The sequence below is a fragment of the Neovison vison genome, chromosome 1 (genome assembly GCF_020171115.1).
Source record: "Neovison vison isolate M4711 chromosome 1, ASM_NN_V1, whole genome shotgun sequence".
In the NCBI taxonomy this organism is placed as follows: domain Eukaryota; kingdom Metazoa; phylum Chordata; class Mammalia; order Carnivora; family Mustelidae; genus Neogale; species Neogale vison.
In genome coordinates, this window is record NC_058091.1 from 171,446,453 (window position 1) to 171,469,399 (window position 22,947).

Sequence of the window (22,947 nt, forward strand, 5' to 3'; positions counted from 1 at the left end):
TGAGGAAAATTGAAGATTAATCCCTAGTGCTTTTGGTTCTCTTCCTGGATTCATAAAGATGCTGTGTACAAATAATCCAGTAGGATCATGTGGAATAGTAAAATCTATGCAAGTTGTGAGACAGAAACAGTAATTACGTTCAAAATAAAAAAGTCCTTCTGTGATTCATTTTTAGTGGATGCCCTCATCAGCTGTGTGTCCATGTGGCTTACATACGTGGCAGCACCATTTCAGCTCTCCCGCTGGTGGGATAAGCATCACGTTTTTTTAGAAAAGTTTATCCCAACAGATCTTAGCAAAGTTCTTGAGTCTCCTTTTGGTCTAAAAATAACTGAAATTTGCCGAGGTTGGAGGTAGAGCTGTCTTGGACATCGGCATCGTTAACAGCCGTCTGTCAATGACGTGCTGACTGGTTAGATCCAACCTGCAGACGGCAAACCTAGCTACCGATCAGCACGCGTCTACAAAAATCACAGCTTTTCTTCAAGAATCCATCAGAGCCCCAGGTCGTGCGGGTATGCTGGGGAGTGGGGGGACAGCGTGTGTGCAGCCATGTGTGTTTTATGTGTGTATTTTCTGTCCACTTTCTGTTATGCTTTCAGTTTTGCATTCAGCATTGGCTATCTCACCAGAACTTTTACTTATAACACAGAGCACTGTTCTGCCCCTCTTGCTAAGATGACAACCATTTTCCTTGCAACAAGGATCTTCTATTAATAAGGGCTGAGCTTTCATGAGATTTCCAACAGTCCAATGAAAAGCTCCCCAGGTATGCTTGTCGGGGGAGTAGGAGGGGTATTCGGCGTGTTGCCTGTTGCTCACAGGGCTTGCTCCGTGGAGTCCTGGAAGTTTCCTGGAAGACTGGTGACCTTAGCCACTCCTCTGATGCTCCCACCCCCTTTGATTGACAGTTAACTTCTATATGGCGGCCCATATCCTCCAGGGGCCCAGCAGGTTCAAGTGTCAGGAAAGGGGCTGTAGCAGAAGTTATGCACTTGGGTACTCTTTGCTCTGGCTTTGCTCCTGCCTATGCTGACTGATGGGTTTACAAGACTCTTCTACAGTGTCACATGTCCCCCTGATACTGCGCGCTACTACTGGGGAAAAAGCCTGAGGAGGCCTTCCTGGCACAAGCCATTTCCCCACCCTGGGACTGCAGCCTGAGGCTCACAAGCACGTGGCACTGAGGATGAGGTTCAGGGAGCTGAGCTTATTTCATAATGGAAGCCCTAAAGTTTCCCATCGAGCTGGGATGTGCCAGTTTTGAGCTGTTGTGATGGAAATTACAGCTAACTGCTTTATTACATGCTATAACCACCACTATTATACCAACACTTCTCCCCGCACCCACCTTCGCGCAGCTGGCAATGAATTCCTAAATAAATTCCTAATTAAAACACACACACACACACACACACACACACACACACTCATATGCATAAGAATCCCAATCTGAAGATAAACGGCTTAGTTGCTGCTGTTTTCTACCCTTGGCAGGGGAGGCAAGGGGAGAGGATGATGAATATACATCCCCCCCCATTATCTTTCCATCAGAGAGAAGCACACACCCTAATCAGGTCAGTGGTATTTGAGGTGTCTGCTGGAAACTTGCGGGCTTATGGACTCCTGCTTGGACATCTTCCTGCAGCTTTACCTTGTCTCCTCCCTTTCCCCTTCTATGTGTGGACAAGAACACACATGTCTGTGAGAGCAGTCCCTCCCTCTCCAAGGAAGAATTGAAAGAGCAGAGACATGAAAAGGCCCTGTGTCCCAGATCATGGCACTGAGCCACTGAATCATACCAGCCTCAAAGTCCCACCTTGAATAATCAATCAATCTACATTGGCCATTCAAGGGGGAATCTCTGATTATTTGAACCCAAACATGCCCTACTCAATGTGTCACACACTGAGTGTGAAGCCGTGATCCTTTCCTGAGGCACACAGGCATGGGGTGGTGGAAATTGTCTAGAAGTACAATTTCCATGCGAATTTCAAATGGAAGAGGTGCTATTAATTACGGTATTCCCCAGAGAATCAGAGGACAGCCATAACTGCACGAATCCTCCAGGGGACCTGCAGAGACAGGCATGTGAGAGCAGATGCAACGAGAGGAAATCACGTCGTTTACCTGCAAACAGTGCGACGTTGGCATGTTTGGCATCATATGGGCATCTGGCCATTCCACTGAATTCATCTCCAGAAGGTTCCAGAGTATCCATCTAAACGAAATAATGGGACTTCATTAGGAACCAATAGTAGTCAGAGCAACACATACCTGTAAGTCACTTAATACTTGAACTCATTCGTACACATAGTACAAAAGATCCTCAGATCCCCTGAGATAAGTCTGTTGGTTTCAGGTTTGGAAACAGCTTCAGAGAGATGAACTCACTTGCCTGAGGTTCTGCAGCTAGGAGAGCCTGAGACTCAGTCATGTTTCCTTGACTCTTAACTGTTAGAGTCAATAGCTTCCCGTATCCTTTAGAAATGGCCTAGAAATAAGTGTCTTTTCCTTGGAAAAGGAATTTTTAAGGGGGGGAAAAAAAAAGCCAAAAAACTTCCTCCTTTCCTCCCCTACTGCCTCTGAATTAAATGTTGAGTCATAAACTCTAGAGAATGATCTCAGTCTTTGGTTTTGTTTTGCCTGAGGAGCCCTGCCTTTGTGGGTTAAATCCCAGTAGAAGACACTGGAATTCTTCCTCTGGCTAGCTGGCAGAAGAGGATGGCGTCAGGAGAGGCACAGAAATGTTGATGCAAGTGGAGCTCTGGTTGGCCCTTTGCACCAACTTCAGAAACCTCTCCCACCCTCCAGTCGTGTAGATGAGAAGGAAAGGTCCAGAAGATGAGGGGCTCACACAAGTCAGTGGCAGTCAGGAGTGGGGCTGCCGTTTGACACCCACATGTGTGCTCACCCCAGGCCTTGTCCCTGCACGCAGAGGGTTCTCACAGGTCTGTCAGTGAGTTTTGTTTGGCCCTCTTAGTATGGAAAGAAAGAAGTGGGGGAGGGGAGGGAGAGAGAGAAAGAGGAGAAGAGGAAAGAAAAAAGAAAAACTGAGCTCTATTTTAAAACAAGGCGATTGCACTCCTGGGTATTTACCCCAAAGACACAGATGTGAAAAGAAGGGCCATCTGTACCCCAACATTTATAGCAGCAATGGCCACGGTCGCCAAACTATGGAAACAACCAAGACGCCCTTCAACGGATGAATGGATGAGGAAGATGTGGTCCATATACACTATGGAGTATTATGCCTCCATCAGAAAGGATGAATACCCAACTTTTGTAGCAACATGGACGGGACTGGAAGGGATTATGCTGAGTGAAATAAGTCAAGCAGAGAGAGTCAATTATATGGTTTCACTTATTTGTGGAGCATAACAAATAGCATGGAGGACAAGGGGCGTTAGAGAGGAGTAGGGAATTTGGGTAAATTGGAAGGGGAGGTGAACCATGAGAGACTATGGACTCTGAAAAACAATCTGAGGGGTTTGAAGTGGCGGTGGGGGGAGGTTGGGGTACCAGGTGGTGGGTATTATAGAGGGCACGGCTTGAATGGAGCACTGGGTGTGGTGAAAAAATAATGAATAATGTTTTTTTGAAAATAAATAAATTGAAAAAAAAATAGCAAAAAAACAAAACAAAACAAGGCGATTGTAAATGAAACCCGATTTCTTATTTTTGAGCAAGTGGAAAAGTCACCTCAAGCCTTTCTTACCCAAGTGGCAGCAACCAGCTGATGAAAATGGCAGGGGGCCGTTACTTCTCTTACAGCTGGTTGCTGCCACTTGGGTAAGAGAAGTAACAGCCCCCCCTGCCATTTTCGTCCAACAGGCCCATAGACCTCAGCACCAAGGCCTCTTTGCCCACAGAATGTGAGCACGCCCTGCTTGTCTTGCTTCTGCAAGTTACCCACCTAGCTTCCTAGGGTTTGCGGGTATGCTGAAGCCTCACCGAATTCTATTTCCCTTTCCTCCACATCACACGGAACTCCATTTCCCACCCTCTCTTGCAGTTAGGTGTGCTCACAGAATGCGCTCTGGCCAATAGAATGTGGGCGGGGGGAGGCTGTGTGCCCCCTCTAGGTCTTGCCTCTATAAACCTTCCATTGTCCTCCTCGCCAGGTCTCTGTATTCCGCCCTGCTAGATACAAAGGATCCAGTCCAGAATCCCAAGATCCTAGGAGATGGCTGAGGTAGGAGCAGGATGAAGTAGAGCCTTCTGCATAACCTAGTGGAGCAGAGCCTCCATCACTGACCGAGCAGGAGAGAAAGTTTTCCGGGCCAGCTCCTGGCCTCTGTCAGATGGGTTGGCGCATCTTGGCCAGTGATTCGGTGGTCTCTGCCTCCTGCCCTGTGGTCTTTCTCCTGACACCGTGGGATTTCCCTAGCATTTATAGCTCAGTACTAGAGTCCGCACAGTTATCTCCTCCACGTTGTTATTGTTTTTATAACCCTCTGTGGCTCAGTCTTCTTTCTGTAGTGGGAGGTATCTTGTTTACCTCTGGCGGTTGCGTGGTTTGACTACAGGGCCACAGATACAGAGCTGGGAGAAGAGAAGCCTGAGACAGCGCAAGTGCCCAGGGACGACCCGCTGAAAGGCACTGAGTCGGGAACCCTTAAATCACGGTATATGGACTCGTGCGGGAGGAGTGAGGTGCTTTCTGAGCAGCTGGGAGTGGTGTCCAGTTGTGTTTTTTGCCCTCAAGCCCCAGGAAACTGTTTCAGGGAGATAGTAGAAGTTCTGTTTTCTCAACTGCTTCGAAATAGCTCCTATTAAAGCCCGTCCTATCTGCTCAAACTCATTCACAATCCCAAAAGCAGTTGTAGTAAAAACACATATTTTTAGGGGAAAGATGTTCAGGTGAGATATCCTTTAAATGTACTCTTCTCCCCTCAGCACACTTATGAGAGGTTTGGTTTTTAAAAATTAAAAAAATTTTTTTTATCCCAATAATAGCATCGTGTTGAACTGTGACAGACTTTGTGGTCTGCGGGTCTGGCAAGCATCCAGAAGTAATGCTTAGTCCACAGTGATGCAGTGGAAATGCCTTTTCCCCCACCCATGCGTGCTGTAATCCTGGCAATGGGGAGACCGTAGACAAGGGGGGATTTATGTTATTAAGTGTGCCTACTTCTAAAAAAAAAGGGAGTCATAGCTATAGCAAGTCAAAGGCAAGAAGCAGTGAAGTATTAACGTTTCGGTTTGTGAGTCTGGAAAGGTCCAGAGACAAAACAACGCCATGGTGAAATCCTCTTTCCATGAAGTTAGAACTAATCCTTGTCGTAGTCTCCAAATCTTAGACTTAACAGTAGCCTCTGGAAATTAAATCACCATAGGGTACAGGTAATTATACTGAGAGCCAGCCTGACTTCCTGCACAAGTTGAAGAGGTTTAGAGAGCAGGAGGGAAAAGACATGGAGTATAGTTTTGGGTTTATAGTGGGTGGCCTGCGGACTGCTTCCCTAGGTAATCTTATTTGGGGCCTGTAATCTTTCTGATACATTTGGCTTACTTCTGTTTTAAAACTGTGCAAACTGGGGCATAGTGCAGAGGTGGAGACCAAAAATTTGTCACCGTCCTGCTTCAAGTTAGTATAATCCACTTGATGCCTCTGTGCTAAGAGACTTGGGTTTGGGTTTTTGGTGGGGGGAGGGGAGAAAGATGGGCCATTGTTTTTGCTTTGAACCTGTAGTCCTGATCTATTCATCAAAGGTGCTTAAGAGAGTCTGTCCATTCTTCCTGCAGTCAAGTACATTCTTGTCTTCTACTGTCAACAAAGCTTGCTGTGCCCTGAGTCTGGAAACACACTTCTTTGAGCACTGCCAAGACAGACAGAACTGTGCAGGAAGAGTGTCCCATGTGTGGTGTCTGAGAGGCCCAGGCTTCTGAACAGGTCCCAGCAGGTGTGGCTAGAACAAGGGAGAGGTGACGGTCTCGCCACAGGTGAGGCGTCCCGGGGAATGGAACATGTGTGGGGAGAATGAGCGAGACCACTTCTGGTCTGTGTGTCACAGTGCCAAGAAAACCTGTCCTTTGTCATAAAAGATAGCTTTCCAGCTAGGGAATTGGTTGGGAATTGTGAAGAGCATTAATCTTAATGAGTCCTAAACAATGACAAACGGGGATGGAATATTAAGTGGGAGAATGAGAGTCAGAATGTCAGCTGTCATGGCCAGAGGAAATGTTTGCACTCACTGCCTGCTGCAGACCGAATAGGTCCTGTTGTTATTAGAAAGTTTGCTATTTTAGGACAGTGTTTTTTACATTAATTTAGATTTTTCTGAATTATCACTTACCTTACCTTGCCACTGAATGTTTTTAGTAGGTCCCCTACATTTTGTGCCTGGGGTGAATGCCTCCCTTGCCTCACCCTAATCGCGCCCCTGCAGGTGCCCATTTCCAAGTGTCAGATGGAAGTTGAGCATGAGGTTAATAAGACAGACCCTCCCTCTGATGTCTGTGTGAAGGCTGAGGGTCTTTTTTCCCCCCTAATTTTAAACAATGATTTTATTTATTTATTTGACACAGAGAGAGAGAGATCACAAGTAGGCAGAGAGGCAGGCAGAGAGAGGGGTGGGGGAAGCAGGCTCCCTGCTGAGCAGAGAGCCGGATACGGGGCTCAGTCCCAGGACCCTGAGATCATGACCTGAGCCACCCAGGTGCCTGCCCAGGCTGATGGTCTTTTAAAACTGTCCCACGAAACGTTGCTTTGGATATCAGCCCATCATTTCTCTTTGCATTCTTTACACCCTGGGGCTTCACTTTATGCCGGTGATACCCAAATGTGTATTTCTCTCCATGTCTCTCCCTAAATTAAGGCTCACCCATCTGTCTTATTGTTAGCTCTTCCTGTTCACATCTCCCAGGCAGTAACGTCCACGGGGCTGGGCGTCCTGACTGAGCGGGAACCCAAGCCCCGCCTTCTGACAACCTGCTCCCAGCCCCAGTGCTCTTTCTCTCTTCCTCCCGGTTGGAGTGCGGGCAGCTCCATCCGTCCACTTCCCCAGGAGCGAGCACAGCAGTCATTCTTACCCCCTCTTTCTCCTTATCCTGGGCTGCTTATCCGTTATGACGTCCTACTGGTTTTTGTCCCTTGAGTAGTTCCCGAATCTGTTCTTCTCCCTTCGTCCCTAGGGGGCACCTACCTCTCCAGTCTCTGCTGGTACTACTTGTCGCTTCAGAGTCCAGCACTTAAGCCCACAGGAAGTTTCTCAAGCTCAACAGACCGTTTCTTACTCAGTGCCTTTGTTCCTGCCATTCCCCCTGCCTGGAATGTCCTCCTCTCTTTCTTTGGCTAAGGTCTACTTTAAAACAAAGGTTAGACGCCTCAGTCCCTGTTACCCCACACAAATGAATAGAGCATGCATTGGGAGGCACTAGGTCAGGACGTCGTGGAGCTTGAGGGTGTCTCCCGGGCTGGGTGCATTCATGTTCCCTATGTGAGAACAGCTGCGGGGAGCATCTCCAGAGTGGGGCCATCTGCCCCCTTCTGGAAGCCTTCTCTGATTCTGCACCTCAGGCTAAGGTGAGCACCTTTCTGTTGTCCTTCCATAATGCTCTGCCCCTCATGGAATTATAGTTTTCTTCTTCCTGTGTGGCTTCCCTAAGGATGGAGGCCCCCCTCTTTGTCCTTACGGCCTCAGTGCCTGGCCACACGAGGAACACAGTACATGTGTGCGGGAAGAAGGGCTGCAGCGGGAAGGACGGGCAAAGGGGGAGAACAGATGTGGGGCTGCTTCAGCAGCGCCTCCGTCTGCTGCTCAGAACTAACTTGATCTGTTAATGCTCCAAGACTTAATTTTGCTTTCCCTTGCATAAAGGCCACAGTGGCGAGTACTAAATGGAATTAAACTTCTGCATTCTTAGAAGTCTCTCCTAGAAGAAAGCCCACAGTTTGCACTGGTGTGTGTTTGAGATACCTCTTAAAACAGGAATCACTCACAACCCAAGTGTGTTTTTGTGCTCAGAGAGGATGGTGAAGTGGGAGGGAGAAGGTGGGAGGGAGAGAGGGGAAGTCCACATGGTGTACATGCAAAAGTCTGTTGGCACTCTGAACAATGAAGAATAGGGTCTTACAGAAACGAACTTTGCTGGGAAGGCTCCTTAAAGATGTGTCAGTCAGTCCTGCACAAACAGGAAGCTTAGGAGCCTGCTCAGAATCACTCATGTGGAGCAGTACATTAAGTCCAGTGGGTGAGAGGAACCCAGATGGTGTTGAATTACCCCTCTTAGGTTGCTGCAGGTACACTCACAGTAAATCATGGAATACCTCCGGCCTGTGTGGTTCTAGCAGACAAAACCGCACTTACCTTATAGTTTCTGCAGGAAGGGTTGAAGGCATTCGTTCCACAGACAAACAAAGTATCATCGTTTTTCTTTAGAAGAACTTTAATAAAGTTGTGACACTCATCCTGAAAAATAATTCAAACTGTTTTGTGTTCTGTCTGGCCAACAGAGAAATCCATCCTTCACCATCTCCCACCATCTGCTGATGGTAGGATTAAAGAGTTCCCCTGTTAAGAATTCGAGCTCCTCCTCATGCTTAACCAAAAAATGATGTGGACAACAACGGCTTTTTTTTTTTTTTTTTTTTTAAACAGTAACTAAAAGCACAGGGTAGAGAGAACAAGCGTGCAAGTGCCAACCTCCCACTGTATTAATTTTAATGCCAGATGTCCCAAGGTCCCTTGCTGGGCAAGGCTCCTAGCTGAAGTGTGTTTTTATGCTGTTCTGGGACTCAAGGTACAAACCCCTGTCTGTCTGCGCAGCTCTGTTCTGAGCTCTTCCTCACCCTCCCCAAGGACTCAGGTCTGTGCGGTGGGCTACTGGCCAGTGCGCTCAGAAGAGCTGGGGCAGCGGGCTTGGTGTCCATAATCCCTCGTGCCCCTTAGTAGTTCATGATGCAGCCCTAGCAGCTGTCGTAATATTTCATCACATTAAAAGCAAACTGTTTTTGCAAATTAAAGCCTTCAATACGTTGATGGAAAAAGCAATTACTGGGGGAAAAGGGACTAGCATGATCCATTTCACATCACGGTCTACGGCCGGAGATAACCGTCAAAAACTTAACCCAAAGTGGCAGCTGCAGGAGGAATGAAAATTGCCTACCTTATGTTTTCCCTTCATTCTGCATGTGTCTACATCAGCCTGTCTAGATTTCCATGTCAGTTTCTGCAGGGATCAAGAAAGAAATCAATTAGAGCCTAGAGGTTGTTGCATTTGATTTTAGAAGTAAGAGTTCCCTTGGGGAGATGGTGGCTGAACATATATTTATTGAAAGCTTTCCGCACCCTTTCTCCATGATTAATTCACCATAACAACAAAAGATTGGAGATGGGAACCGTTCATTTAATTTTGAACTCCTATCTATTCATTAAACTACAGAATGAGCTTCTTCTCCTTGAGATAAAGATGAAGGAGAAAAGGAAAAAAGAACAAACAACAGCATGGAAATTTCTCATAAAATAACCAAATCAACTTGCTAAACGACGCTCATTTTGATAAACTACATGTCCTTGCCCTTTCCTTTCAGTTGATAAATCAGTTTTCATAAAGCATGCTTTTCCCCTTAAAATATGGAAGTCATTTACTTAAACATAAAGGGGACATTCACTTTGGGTGGACAAAGGTTTAATTCAGGTTCCACTCCACGTAAATTCATGGACTGAAGGGATCGTCTACTTCTGTGGCAGATTTTATTAACTAAAATACCTCCATGTGGAGTTATAGGGGAAGCTTAAGTTATATTTTATGTCTTTCTGAAGTGGTTAATGATTAGATTCCTGAGCCACAACAGGCAAATCAAACTTAATACTGCAAGACGTGGAAACATAACATTGAAACATTTGTGGGGCAGAATTTTACATATGAAAACTGTTATTTTCCTGGACAAACATGGTATTATTTTTTTAAAGGAATTTGGAAATGACCTAAAACTCCAGAGGACACAGGCACACATATTTGGTGAATAAACTTTGAAGTAGATAGCTGTTTTCAAACACAGATTCATCCCATGTTAGTAGGACCGCAAAAAAAAAAAAAAAAATCCAAATTATTCCAAATTATTCGCCATGTCATCTCACTCAGTGCATTTCAAATACGTAATCCCTTCTAGAGCTATCCTAAACCTCTTCGTTTTAGAAAGATGGTTTTAAAACTACTTACTTTGCTACAATAGATTTCTTCTGTGTGTGAGGTGTCCATATCAACAGTATAAATATGGTCCCTGTAAACAATGAGAAATTGATACCGTGTCAGATACAGGGGTCAGGATAGTTAATTTTCTCCTGAATGAGTGTCTGTCTCATTCAAGGCAGATAAATCCATATCCGCTTTATTAGAAAAGAGACCTCTGCATGCAAGAAAAAGGGAACAGTTCAGCCTGCAAGAGATACCCCTCGGTCACACTTTGCTACTTCCGATAAGTCGTGGCATCTTGCTGAGAAGGACACCTTTTATGAAAACTTTGCTGTTGTCTCCCTCATACCAGTACTACAATCTCTGTATGTATGTAGTTCAGGAGAGAGGACTTTGAAAGTGAAACTGTCCCAAAACCCAGAACACAGGTGGGTTTCCCCATGCCCTTTCAGTATTTTCCAATCCATGTACCAAACACTTGGTAATCAACAGACCACCTTCCTTCATCATGGGAGCTAACAAAGAGCTCATCTCCGGCTGTTTCTCCCCGTATGAAACTTATTTCCGGCCTTAGCTTTGATGATGTGATTGACAAGATGGGAGATGATAAAGGTGAAATTATTTCCAGAAAGCACTGTTTTCTTCACACAGTGATGGTCAATTAAGGTCTAAAATGTGCTTGAGCTAAAGTTTACATTTCTTGCTTCTGTTCACCTTCCTGTTCTGCTGAGAATCTGGTTGCCTTTACGATCTGCTGCCAATCTCCCCCTGGAAGGGAAGAAACAGAATCAGCAGCTCAGGTGTGGGGCTATATTTAAACATCCCCTTCTGTGTGAGCCGAGTACAAGGGCGTTTTTGTCTGGGATTCAGAAGAAAGAAAAGAAAAGAACTCACTCAACTGAGGAGATGGGGGGCTAGTGAGGGAAAGCAAAACAGCTCATTTTCCCTTGAAATAACATTGACTTTTTCTAAAACGCAGGAAGTCCTGGAGCTGGAAAATTACCCACAGCTTTTAACCAGGACCTCAAGGCTCCCATGTACTTTTAGGGCGCCTCATTACTTAGGAGAAAGTGGAGAGAGTGGCGAAGGAAAAAAAAAAAAGAAGAAGAAGAAAGGAATGATCTGCTGTCAGGATTCCCTTAAATTCCCCCTCCCCCACCTTCTTTGGAGATCTGCTACTGCTTTTAGGAAAAGTACAACAGAGAAAAACAGAAATACAAACAGGCTTTCTCATGTGAAAATAAAAGTTGGGGGCAAGGCGGTTGGCTTACAGAATTTCCTTGCAACTGTGAGCCTTTGAGCCGTGTGTGTGTGTGTGTGTGTGTGTGTGTCTCTCTCTCTCTCTCTCTGTGTCTCTCTCTCTCTCTGTGTCTCTCTCTCAGGGTGGTGAGGGGGAGAATGGTGAGCCTGTTTTTGTAAATTGCTGAATTGGGAAGTTCTTGGAACCTCAGTAGGGTGCCAGAATCACCCTGCCCTTTAATTTCAAGGCAGTTTTATTGCATTCGTTTATTACTTGTTTGACTTTATTGGTGGTGCTGTGGGTCAGGATCATTATTGGGATGGAATTGCCTATTACTTTGGTATCAGGTTTGAGATGACTCTAGGTTTTTCCTTGCCCTTCCTCCCCTGAAAACTTTAAGTAGGAGCAGAACATATGAATTGTAAATTAACAGCTGATTAATATGCACTGGCAATTCCTCTGAAAGCTCTGGGATTGCTCCCTTCTGGCATGGCCTGTTTATGTTAATTAGCAGTTTGGAGATTACACAACAACAAAAAAGAATTTTCAAAATGGATAGTAATAAGGCAGAATTGAAGGGTCCCTGCCATCAAGGCTCACTCAGTCTCTGGGTTCTGGATGGGACTTGTCTTCTGATGACTGACTGACACCAGTTGTCTACAAGACTCAGGAAGCCCATTTTAAAAATAGAATTCTGTGAATGAAGTCTTTTGGACCACTGCAGTCTTTTTCAGTATCCAAGAGAGCACATTACCTAGCAAACAGAAAGCACACTTTATGCTAAACCTAAGGCCGTGGTGGGCGGTTATTCCCTCCTGTCCGTGTGTACATCTCAGGATTCATAAGCTTCTGAATTCAGTTATTTGAACACAAATTGACTTAGTCTGAGGACTTCCCTCTTCCCCCCCTTTAGTGAGCAAAACTGAATTGTGTTGCCGTGATTTGAGCCTGGGGGAAGGACTGGACTTCACATCGTGTCACTTGCTGCCCAGAAACTGGGATATCTCTGGGCTGTGCTGGGAAAAGGGAGGGGAGAGACCTTAAACATAGTGACCAGGAAAATTCTTCAGGAGTTTTCCCAAGGGTGGGTACTAAAGGCAAGTTGCTGTGTGTAGAATGGAAACCGATAGGTCAGTGCAGGGGTCTTACAAATTTGACTTTTATGAAAGGTCCGTTCTGACGTCTGCAGGTCTGTTCATTTTTTGGTTTTAAAAAAATGAATGTGTTTCTCTCCTTTTTCTCCCTTACGTTTCTCCTTTTGGCAGGGGGCATGGGGAGGATAACACTGTCTGGGTTTTAACGAGCTGGAATAACTGTCACTTTTTAAGTTTACACAGCACTTTGCTCCTGACTCAGGGGCCACCCTGGACCTGCAGTCCACACCGGCACTAAATCATCAGGTACGAGGGTCGTCTGTTATCCTGTTTTCACCCTTAGAGACTGAATTGCAGACTGAATCATTCATAGAAGATTCTTGACTCAGCCTATTTCTCATAGATCCAGTGTTGAATCATTTGTTTTGACCAGCCTATAGACAATCGACTACATGTGAAATCTTCCAGTGCTGCTACATTTAGGATCCAAAAATGATATTTAAAAAGGAACTGATGGGAGCGCCTGGGTGGCTCAGTCATTAAGTGGCTGCTTTCGGCTGAGGTCGTGATCCCAGGGTCCTGGGATCGAGTCCCGTACCGGGCTCCCTGTTTATCGGGAGCCTGCTTCTCTCTCAGTTCCTACCCCGACTCATGCCTCTCTATCAGATAATTAAATAAAATCTTAGGCCCCCACCCTAAAGGAAGAAGGACCTACTCTTCTACCAGAGGGTCACCTACTGAGGACCTCATTGCAGCTGAGGAATACCCACGCTGGCCGTGTTCCTGCACAGAAGCTGGGAGAAAGTTACTGCTAGGACCAGTGGTCCCAGCTCACCTCCTCAGCAGGCTGCCCAGTACTGGGAGTCGATGCCCAGCTTCTAGAGAAGGCCACCCTACTTCAAATCCTGCCTTTTGTCATTTTGGTCCCAGGCATTTCCCCTTCCTCTCCCTGGGTTTCTTCCTGTAAGACAGGGAGATAATAGCTTCTTCACTGAACTAGGGTTCTTTTCCAGGATCGAATGAACAAACATTTGTAAAGAACTTACACAGCACATACAACTAATATGTAACATGTACGTATTTGTGAAGTACAGTTGTTGGAAAGGGTTTCGGCATTGCTCCCCGGGACATGTTGTGGGGTACTCGCAGGATATTGTAATGTGGCCATCGGTTTTTGGTTTATGTCGCACAGCTTTTCGTTTGAGAACACCTAAGTGCTTTAGAAGAATGAACCACTGCTCTTATTGACCCGCTCTTTATCCACACTCACAGCCGTGCAACTATCACGGACATAATCTCTGTTTCTTCTTCCCACTGTGCAGTGATTCCTCGGTGTGGACCCAGGTGAAGATCAGTGTGGAACCCCACAAGATAGTGTTCTTTGTCACTTTTCATTTAGAATTTTTTTGAATGAACTAGGCACCTCCAAGATTGGGAATCATCCACTGTTAGAACCCCAAGGGACTTCTTAAAATAATCTGACATCTGATTTGAGAGAGGACACATCATGGCCAGAGAGGTTGTGGTCCAGGTTAATGAAGAATAAAGACATAAGCCTAAATCTGTATGAGCCCTGTTTGGGCTGTTTTCTTGCTATGCTATTCAGCCCTTAAGACACGGTCTGTTTAAATGACATTACCCAGTGGTTGAGTGTTTTGTTAACTAGATCCAAATTAAAAACTCTTTTAAAACTGGTGCTACTGTCATTCTATTGCAGTAATGATAAATACTACATACTCACTACAAAGTGACTATTACACTTACACACACACTGGATAATACATGTTTACACATTCGGATTAATTTAACAAGTATCAAGGATGGAAGTGCTCTCCTGGTTGCCTGATTAGCTATTTGCATATATTTTCAAGACAAACAGTGGATTATTTAAGTCTAAGCTTCTGCGTATGCAAACACTTCCATCTAAATCCACCTGTAGTTAAACAGACACAGAAAATCTTAAAAGCATGATTGACCAACAAAAGTAGCCTTTTTAAGCTCAGCAGCGCGTTGTTTGGGAACGTCATGGTCTTTAAAATGGTGCATCACAGGTACGTTCAGATCTGAGCCCTCCAAACGCTCTTCAGGCAGACATGAGGGAAAGGCCACTCACCTAGCAGCAACGTAGAGGGTTCTGTTCATGGTCATAATCATCTGGATGTCCAGTCGGTGCCTCTGTGTGGTGTTCCGTCCTGGCTTGTGGCCCACAAACACCGGATACTGTTTTGTATCTGTGAAGAGATGGGGCAAGAGAGGGAGAGGAAATCAAGCCAGGGATTGACAGGGCAGGCAGGGGAGGGCCCTGGCCCCAAAACAAAACCATATTTAAGTCAGTCCATGCCACCCCTTTCCCTATCCAAGGAGTCTTATTACTTTAGGAAAGCCTGTGATAGATGGGTGCTCTGTGAGGACGATCAAGTTACAGTTTCATTTCCAGATGATAATCAGCCCGGACTTCTGTTTCTCGGTGTCACAATTTCTGACTTGTCCCTCTTTTGGGGGGTTATACTTGCAAGTGAACCCTTTACATGAAGGTGCTCTTTTCTTCCAGTTTCTTTTCATCTTCTTTAGAGTGCTAAGCCTAAGGGGCAGCCTGCCAAAGATCTTGTCTCCGGACAAAACTATTTCAAAGCAGCTTTCCCATCAATCACCACAAAGGCAATGTGGTCTGGAGGCGAGAACCCTCATCCAGGAGCCAGAAGAAAAATACAGTCTCCACAGGCGTCCAGTTGGAATAATCTACTATTGAAGGCAGCCCCGCTACATTGGTTGGCATTCTAGGAACTGTGGGAAGTTCACTCTTGAGTTAAGCAATTGGCTAATCTCACAGAAGCGGGGGCTTTGACAGGACAGGGTCAAACGAAGTGTAGCCAGTCGGGTGATCTGGAATTTTCCCTGACTTGGAGATCCGTCAATGAACATATTTCTGCTTTCCTCCTGTTCTCTTGAGCTGAGAGCGGGCAATTTGTAATAATATCTGACCTTTAGAAATACCTACATTTCAAAAATCTCTCTGCCTTTAAACCTACACTCTCCAGAGCACTGGCAATCCTCCAGAGAAACTCAGAAGGAAAGAAGGATGAGTCATATTTAAAAATGTTTTTTGGGGTGGGTTGTAAATAATGGCTTGAAACCCATTCACAGATTCATGCTCGACCCCAGCACTGAAATCCCCGAGTCTCCGAGCATTACTCACAGTGGGTATTAGAGAGCCTCGGTATATTTGACTCACAGTCAGGCTTGGTATGGGATTATCTTGTGCGTTCCCCTGCACCCTCGGAAGTTTCATTTGCCCATTCATCAAGGAACTTGCTAAGATAGTTCGTGTCCCTCTTCTGTCAAGGATTTGAGTGTCCACTGACATTCCCATTTTCAGCAGCATATTTGGGCTGGGGACTCTTCTTTACAGGGGCACCAGAGATCAAATACCTATCCCAAATGGGGATTAATAAATGCGTATGAAGGTTTGGTACACTGAGTCAGGTGGACTGCCTCTTTAGTCATTTTGAACTCCACAGTTTGGTCCTTAAGCACGCCCTGACTTTTGTATACTCATTGTCTTCTGTGCCAAGTCCTGCCAGCTCACTTTCATGAAATTCTTTCCCTTTTCAGGGACTGTCCAGCTGAAAGCCACATATGATGGTTCTCCTTCATATCCCCTGTAGCTAAATACTTTCCTTAGGGTCTGTTCAGTGTTTGTTTTGGGATGGCTACGGGGAAAATGGATATTTGGGTAAAACGGCTCCCTTTCACCTTTACTACGATAAAACATTTTGTTTTTTGGAGGGAAGGGAAAGAAGTAGTACATGGGCTATTGGATCCCACGTGCGGGTAGGACTTTTCCCCTTGGATAGTCATCTGAACTCTTAATTACATGGCTCTCTACCCTTCACAGTGAAGCAGAGACCAAAAGACAGTTACAAATAGTTAAAATAGGTCCTCTGTGAATCCAAAGTCCCGCAAAGTTTTTACCTCTAAATCTAAGAGAAGAAAATAGTGTTTTTTTCTTGTTCTCATCTTGTAACAGGGCCCACATGTTAACCACACGTGAGAAGGCATGGTCCGGGCGATACCCACATGGTAGTGATACTTTCCCACTGCTGGTTTCCAGGCACGATCGAGGATGGCCTGCTTGTCGTGGCCAGACACTTCATCAGAGGGACTTGAGGAACGTTTCAGATCCTCACACACATGTTCACACAGGGGTCGCCCCGACAGTATTTAACTGAGTTACAGAACAGCCATCTCCCCAATTTGATGAGGCTCTGCTGTTGTCTACTAGCAAGTCTCCTGTTGTATTAAGTTTTAGAAAAGGTGGGTGTTTTGCTGGGTGATGCAACCTAAAATGCCCACAGAAGGAGTGAATGACAGTGATGATTGCGGGTACTTACAGTTGCCATGCGAAATACTGATTGGCTCAGAATCTTCTGGGAAGCCAGCCCCAGCGAAGTGTAGCAGTGTGAAATATAGCAGCAAGGCTTCTGACCTCATAGTAGTTCAGCGGAGAGACTTTATTTCTCTACTTCACCCTGCCAGAGAGCAAAGAAGGATATTATTAAATATATATATATATATATATATTTTTTTTTTTTTGTCAAGTCAGCTGTGTTCACCTCCCTAAAATGAAATGACCTTGAAGATAAATTTAAGAGAAAAGGGGTCTGTGTTTCATATCTTTTCATTTGTGAATTCATGGATTCCTGTGTTTTATATTAGAAACCTGTATCTGTTACCCACGGCAGCCTCCTTCCTGGTGCATCAGAGCCCTTTCACAAAGCTGCTCCTGGAACACAGGACCCAGAACCTTGTTAGTTCCTCTGTCCAAAGCCATCTTAAGGCTGTCAAAGGTTCCTATTCACGGTCATGAAAACGCATTCCAAAAAGTATGGATGACTGAGAAAGCATTTTTTTCTTTTTAATGTAAATACTTTTCTTCTCAGCAGGTTTAAGGCAGCCTGCCACCCGCCAGATGTGTTTTGTTTGTCGAGCTCTGGTTCTTTAAAAAAATTTGAAGTGGTTGCCAATACTGGGGGGGAGGGAGGAGGTTTCTGATAAAAATCGGAAGATCTGACCTCTTGACCTAAATGTGACTATTCCCTTCAGGCACCACACCCCACCCGCAACACACAGGCAGACTTGCTTACATGTGCGTGTGCTCGCGCGTGTGCACACACACACACACCATAATGAACCCTGTTTGTTAATTTCTGTTACCTGCTTCACCCCTTTGTTGAAATAATTCCATAATTCCATAGTAATTCTAGAATGACTTTAGACATAAATAAAACCACACAATGTTTGTTTAAAAAGAAAGAAATGTATCCTTTTAGACTCTGAAGAATACTATAGGGAGAATCTGAAACCACATCCTGAAATGGTATTTTTTTTTAAAAGACTTTTTTTATTTATTTGAGAGAGTGAGCACAGGAATTGGGAGGGGCAGAGCGAGAAGCAGAGACTGCTAAGCAGGGAGCCTGACCTGGGGCTTGATCCCATGACTTGGCAATCATGACCTGAGCTGAAGTCAGACACTTAACCAACTGAGCCACCCAGGCATCCCCTGAAATGGTATTGGTTAAAAAAACTTCTCTCTGTATATTTTAGTTTCAAATACTGCCTTGCACTGGAACAGTAGTGAATAAAAATGCCAGATATACTGTTCTGACCGCTGTATATATTCTTAAAAATGCTGTATTTGTGTAGAAAACTCTCCTAAATCTTAGAAATAAAAGCAGTCCCATTGGGGCTGCTGATTATGGGGAAAGAAGGCACATAATTCAGTAAATATCGCATAATTCTCAGGCATATTTCAAATAAGCCTTAATCTATAGGGGAAATCATGTAAAATGGGGATACCTTTTCATCTTTCCAGACTGGTAAAGCCTTTGAAGTAGCCTGCCAAAGATGATCTTTGTTGAACAAAGCTATTTTACAGTAGTCCATCGATCGTTTAAGATTTGTGTGTAGGAAGGTCAAACTTAGTAAGTGAGGGGTCTTTGAAAGTTAATTTGGCGAACAGACTGCCAACTTACACTTTTGAGAACACTTAATGTTAGATACCTGTGTCTCTCTTCTTCATGCCAAAAAAAGCAGTAACAAGTCCCAAGTGTAGCATCGCAACTTACAGTTTCACAGACACAGCTGGGTCTTAATCATTTCTTCAGTTGGAAAGTACACATTAATTAATTTGATTTATCTTGAAAAAGAGGGAAAGAGTGTGAGAGAGAAGCCCAAGCCATTCCGTATCTCCATCTCTGGTGTGGAGATTAAAATTAAGCTTTAAATGATGACTTGCTCACCAGGGCAATCCATTACCCAGAGACATAAGCATGTATTTATAGACAGGTTAAAAGCGATTGTCTGTTCACTCATTGATTTGCTGGTTCTTCCTATTGCAGAAACTCTGAACCCAAAGGGAAGAAGCCTTGAGGTCCCCTTGTTTGTTTCTCCTGGCTTCTGTTCAGTAGAACACTAAAGAGGAGAAATCAGTGATGGGAGTAAGCAAGACATAAACCAGATCCCAGTCAGCTGTTAGATGTTAGATGAGAAACTATAGCGGGCCGGCAGAAGTGGCAACATTTACTGAGGGCTCCAGAGTGGTATTGTAGCCTAATACAGAAACAGATACCTCAGGTCATTTGCAGCGGGTGAAGAAAGAATAACAGACTCAAAATTCTGGTTCTCAATCTTGGGAAATACATGTGTACTTTCAAAGATTAATTTGTCTCGACACGACACTTGAGTCTTTGGCCTTCCCCAGTTGGCATCCGTGTCTGTACATGTGCCCTACAAGGCAACGAGGCTGAGCCCTGCTATTTTATTGCATCTCCCAAGTTTCATGGTTCCCATGTTAAGACGGCATGGGGCAGACGCACCGTGCTCCACACCCAGAAGCTGGCCGGCAGGGTGATGCTTGCAGAAGAAACCTGTTCTGCGCATCCTTTAATCCTTACACTTAGCCAGGACTGAGGCTGCGATGGGGTATTTAAGTATCTCCAGGTTTACAGTAGGGCTCCATGCCAGGAAAAATAGCTGTTTTATGTGTCTTTCTATCATCATATCATCAGATTGTTAACATGTACATCATAGGGGAGGAAGCGTTCTGGCAAGACCGTGGGCCGTCCGCACGAACACTTCACAGTTGTCTTCGGCCGGGGTTGTGATGTATTACTCCCTTCCTACACAACTTTGGGCTCAACCCTTGTAAATACGTAGATAATATATTTTCTTGTTGAAACGATTATTTCGTGGAGAGATCCCCGTTCAATCACATTGTCATTTCCCATTCCACGGAATGCGGGCTGGGTCTTCCCACTAAGACTGCAGCGATGTAGACAGGCCTTGAGCTTAGGAGAACAAAACACAAACAGGTACTTGCCTCTGAATTTCAGACTCTGGAGCTAGCTGGGCTCTTGCAATTGAAGAGGTTCTTTAAGGAATTTTTGAGACTTGGAGCAGTGCTACCCACGGACCGTGTGTTTCTGGGCATCTACAGCCATTTGCTGGTTTCCCTCTCTGTTGACTGTGCTTCCCTGGGCTCCACTAGACTTAGACTTCAGCAGATACCCAGACAATGAGACAGCGGGGAGGCTGTCAACATGAGCATTTTTTTTTTTTAAGATTTTATTTATGTATTTGACAGAGATCACAAGTAGGTAAAGAGGCAGACAGAGAGAGAGGAAGGGAAGCAGGCTCCCTGCTGATCAGAGAGCCTGATGCGGGGCTCAATCCCAGGACCCTAGAATCATGCGTGACCTGAGCCGAAGGCAGAGGCTTAACCCATTGAGCCACCCAGGCGTCCCAATATGAGCATTCTAAACAAAAACATTTACTTCAAAAGTCAGCTTCTCCTGCCTGATTTCCCATCTCATCGTCTCAACTTTCCACTCTTCTGAGCCTGAAGAGAAAGGGCCTTTGTAGAATCCACCACTACTTTAAAGGTATAACCCTCCTCTTCTCCAACCTGCAGTATTTGTGGAAAACCTTAAGAGCATTTTTAATTTTAATAGGCATCTGCCGGGTGAATTTATTAGATCTGTTTGGATTCATCTAAAATTAGTTACATGACTTTACTCCGAGTCACATGGGCGAGAATTGTGTTGACTTAACTACACGCTCTCAGCCCAGATAAAAATTCTCTTCTACTGTAATTTTTCCCCTACAATTTTTAAGACCAAATTGACTTAACAGATCCACGGCGTACAAGTGGTGTTGGAGCTATTGGCTGCTGTGAGCTGAATAGTCTGTGCAGAATGCTGATTGGCCAGGAACCCAGCTTCCAGTATTCCAGATTGAGGGCTGAACAAAAGGGGCTGAAAGGAAGTCTGTCTGAAAATCCTGTGGCTGCATTCGTGGTGATAATTGTGTTTTGAAATGCTCAAGTATTTTCAGTAGTTGGAGCTTCCATCCACCTCCCTCCTGCACACCCCTGTCATATAGCAGCAGGTGACTGTGTCAGCAAAGCATGAAGTAAAGGGGATGTCACTGAGGTCACAAATGACCATGTCTTCCTTCTGATTAATCTGGTGCCATGAGGACTGGGGAGCCATGACAAGCCTGTGCAGCCAGAGTACCACTCACGCTTAACCCCAGTCCTCTGCCCAGCCATTCCCCCAACGCCTGCCCTGGAAAATTCTGCTTGGGCTCACAGACTGGTAGGACTTGGCCAAAGTTTGGCTCACAGAGCAGAAAAAAAGCAAAATTAGTTGCCAGCATTTCGGGGGAAATAAAAATTGGAGATTTAACATAGAACTCTGGGTTTCTGGCTTCTTAAAAAAAGAAAAAGCAGCGATCTGCCTTCACTGGCCAACATTTCACATGGCCAGTGCTCTGGAGCCGAGCGGTGGCTTCCCCAAGGAGAGCATGCTAGCCCTCTCCACTTGGAAACATTTCCGCCATTTTCCATTGTCTTAGGAAGCCTCATCACCCACTCACCTCACCTGTCTGACCCTTGAAGACTCTGAGGGCAGCCTTCATGCCCCTCAGGAAAAGCACATCAGCATGGCAGACAAGGGAAAAACAAGCAGAATAGCTCACATCAGTCTTAGTATGTGAGCCTTGGGGGACTCAGTGTCTGCACACAAACGTGAATGGATGTTGCTTGTTTTGAAGACCCACCGGGGTGCTCCACACATGGAGGACATGTGCCCCAGCAGCAGGGGTGCTTGCCTTTGTACCTGGACTTGGCTGGGTAGATACAACTTGGGGTACTGTCTTCTCGAGTGTTGGCATCCGATGAACTTTTTTTTTTTTTTTAAGATTTTATTTATTTGACAGAGATCACAAGTAGGTGGAGAAGCTGGCAGAGAGAGAGGAGGAAGCAGGCTCCTCGCGGAGCAGAGAGCCCAGTGCGGGGCTCGATCCCAGGACCCTGGGATCATGACCTGAGCCAAATGCAGATGCTTTAACCCACTGAGCCACCTAGACGCCCCCCCCATGAACATTTTAATAATAAGTAATAATAAGTGCGGACAGTGAGAAAAATAATTTATCTGGAGACTTGCTAATGCAAAGTACTCTTGATAATAACTCTATATATTTGTTCTAGGAATGAAGAGGATGATGGTAGTGGTGGGTTTTTTTTTTTTCTTACGAAGTAAATCATTTACTACTGTGTTTCAGTAATTCTTTTAAAAAACCCTTTTTCTGCTGACATCATAGAAGTTTTACAGCTAATCAATAATTCACACTGTCATTAAAAGAAGGAAGGGCACACTAACAGGGTGACTCTAGGCAAGTCACGTAGCCTTGCTGGCTCTGTTTCCTCACCTGTAAAATGAAAGCATATGAAATGTTATGGGCTCTGGAGTCCAGGCTCTGGGGTTATATGATTCTGGGTGATTCTGCCCTGGTGACGAACAGAATGAGTATGTGGTGATTAGGGAGCACAGGACGTGGAAGGAGTTTGAACCTGGGCACTCCTGTTTCAAGTTCCTTGAGCTAGAGCTGAGAAATCCCGGCCTGTGACACTTCGTTTCAACATCAGGACAAGGTTCAAATCCCATAAGGAGTTCTAATCTGGCCAGAGAGACGGCAGTTGTTACCAGTTAGTTATATTCTGATAGTTGGGTTTTACAGTAAGGATGACGTTTCCATTTTTATTGCTCTAGCTTTGAAACTATTTTTTTTCCTTTTTAAAAAAATTGATGTGTAACTGACATATAATACCCTATTAGTTTTAGGTCTACATCATAGTGATTCAGTGTTTCTATACATTACAAAATGGTCCCCATAATCAGAGTGGTTACCATCTGTCACCATATGAAGTTGTTGCAATGCTATTTGGCTCTGCTCCCTACGCTGGACCTTACATCTCATGACTGACTTGTTTTATAACTGAACTTGCAAACCTCTTAATCCTCTTCTTCTGTTTCACCTGTCCCCCTCAGGCATCCCCCCTCTGGTAACCCACAGTTTTATTTCCTGGGCCTATGAGTCTGTTTCTGTTTTGTTCTGTTCATTTATTTTGTTTTT

The 22,947-nt window shown here is 45.0% G+C and overlaps 1 protein-coding gene across 3 annotated transcripts in view; it reads right to left on the reverse strand.

Annotated features, from left to right (window-relative positions):
• The window catches only part of SEMA6A (semaphorin 6A), a 128,125-nt gene that overhangs the window by 46,505 nt on the left and 58,673 nt on the right, over positions 1–22,947 (reverse strand). For all 3 annotated transcript variants that reach the window (XM_044263290.1, XM_044263307.1, XM_044263298.1), the window contains exons 2-7: positions 16,866–17,003; positions 14,588–14,705; positions 10,168–10,228; positions 9,112–9,174; positions 8,313–8,414; positions 2,131–2,221 (exon numbers count right to left, since the gene is read on the reverse strand). In XM_044263290.1, coding sequence (XP_044119225.1) covers positions 2,131–2,221; positions 8,313–8,414; positions 9,112–9,174; positions 10,168–10,228; positions 14,588–14,705; positions 16,866–16,965 — 535 coding nt within the window. In that variant the 5' untranslated portion in view covers positions 16,966–17,003. The remainder of the gene's footprint in view (positions 1–2,130; positions 2,222–8,312; positions 8,415–9,111; positions 9,175–10,167; positions 10,229–14,587; positions 14,706–16,865; positions 17,004–22,947) is intronic.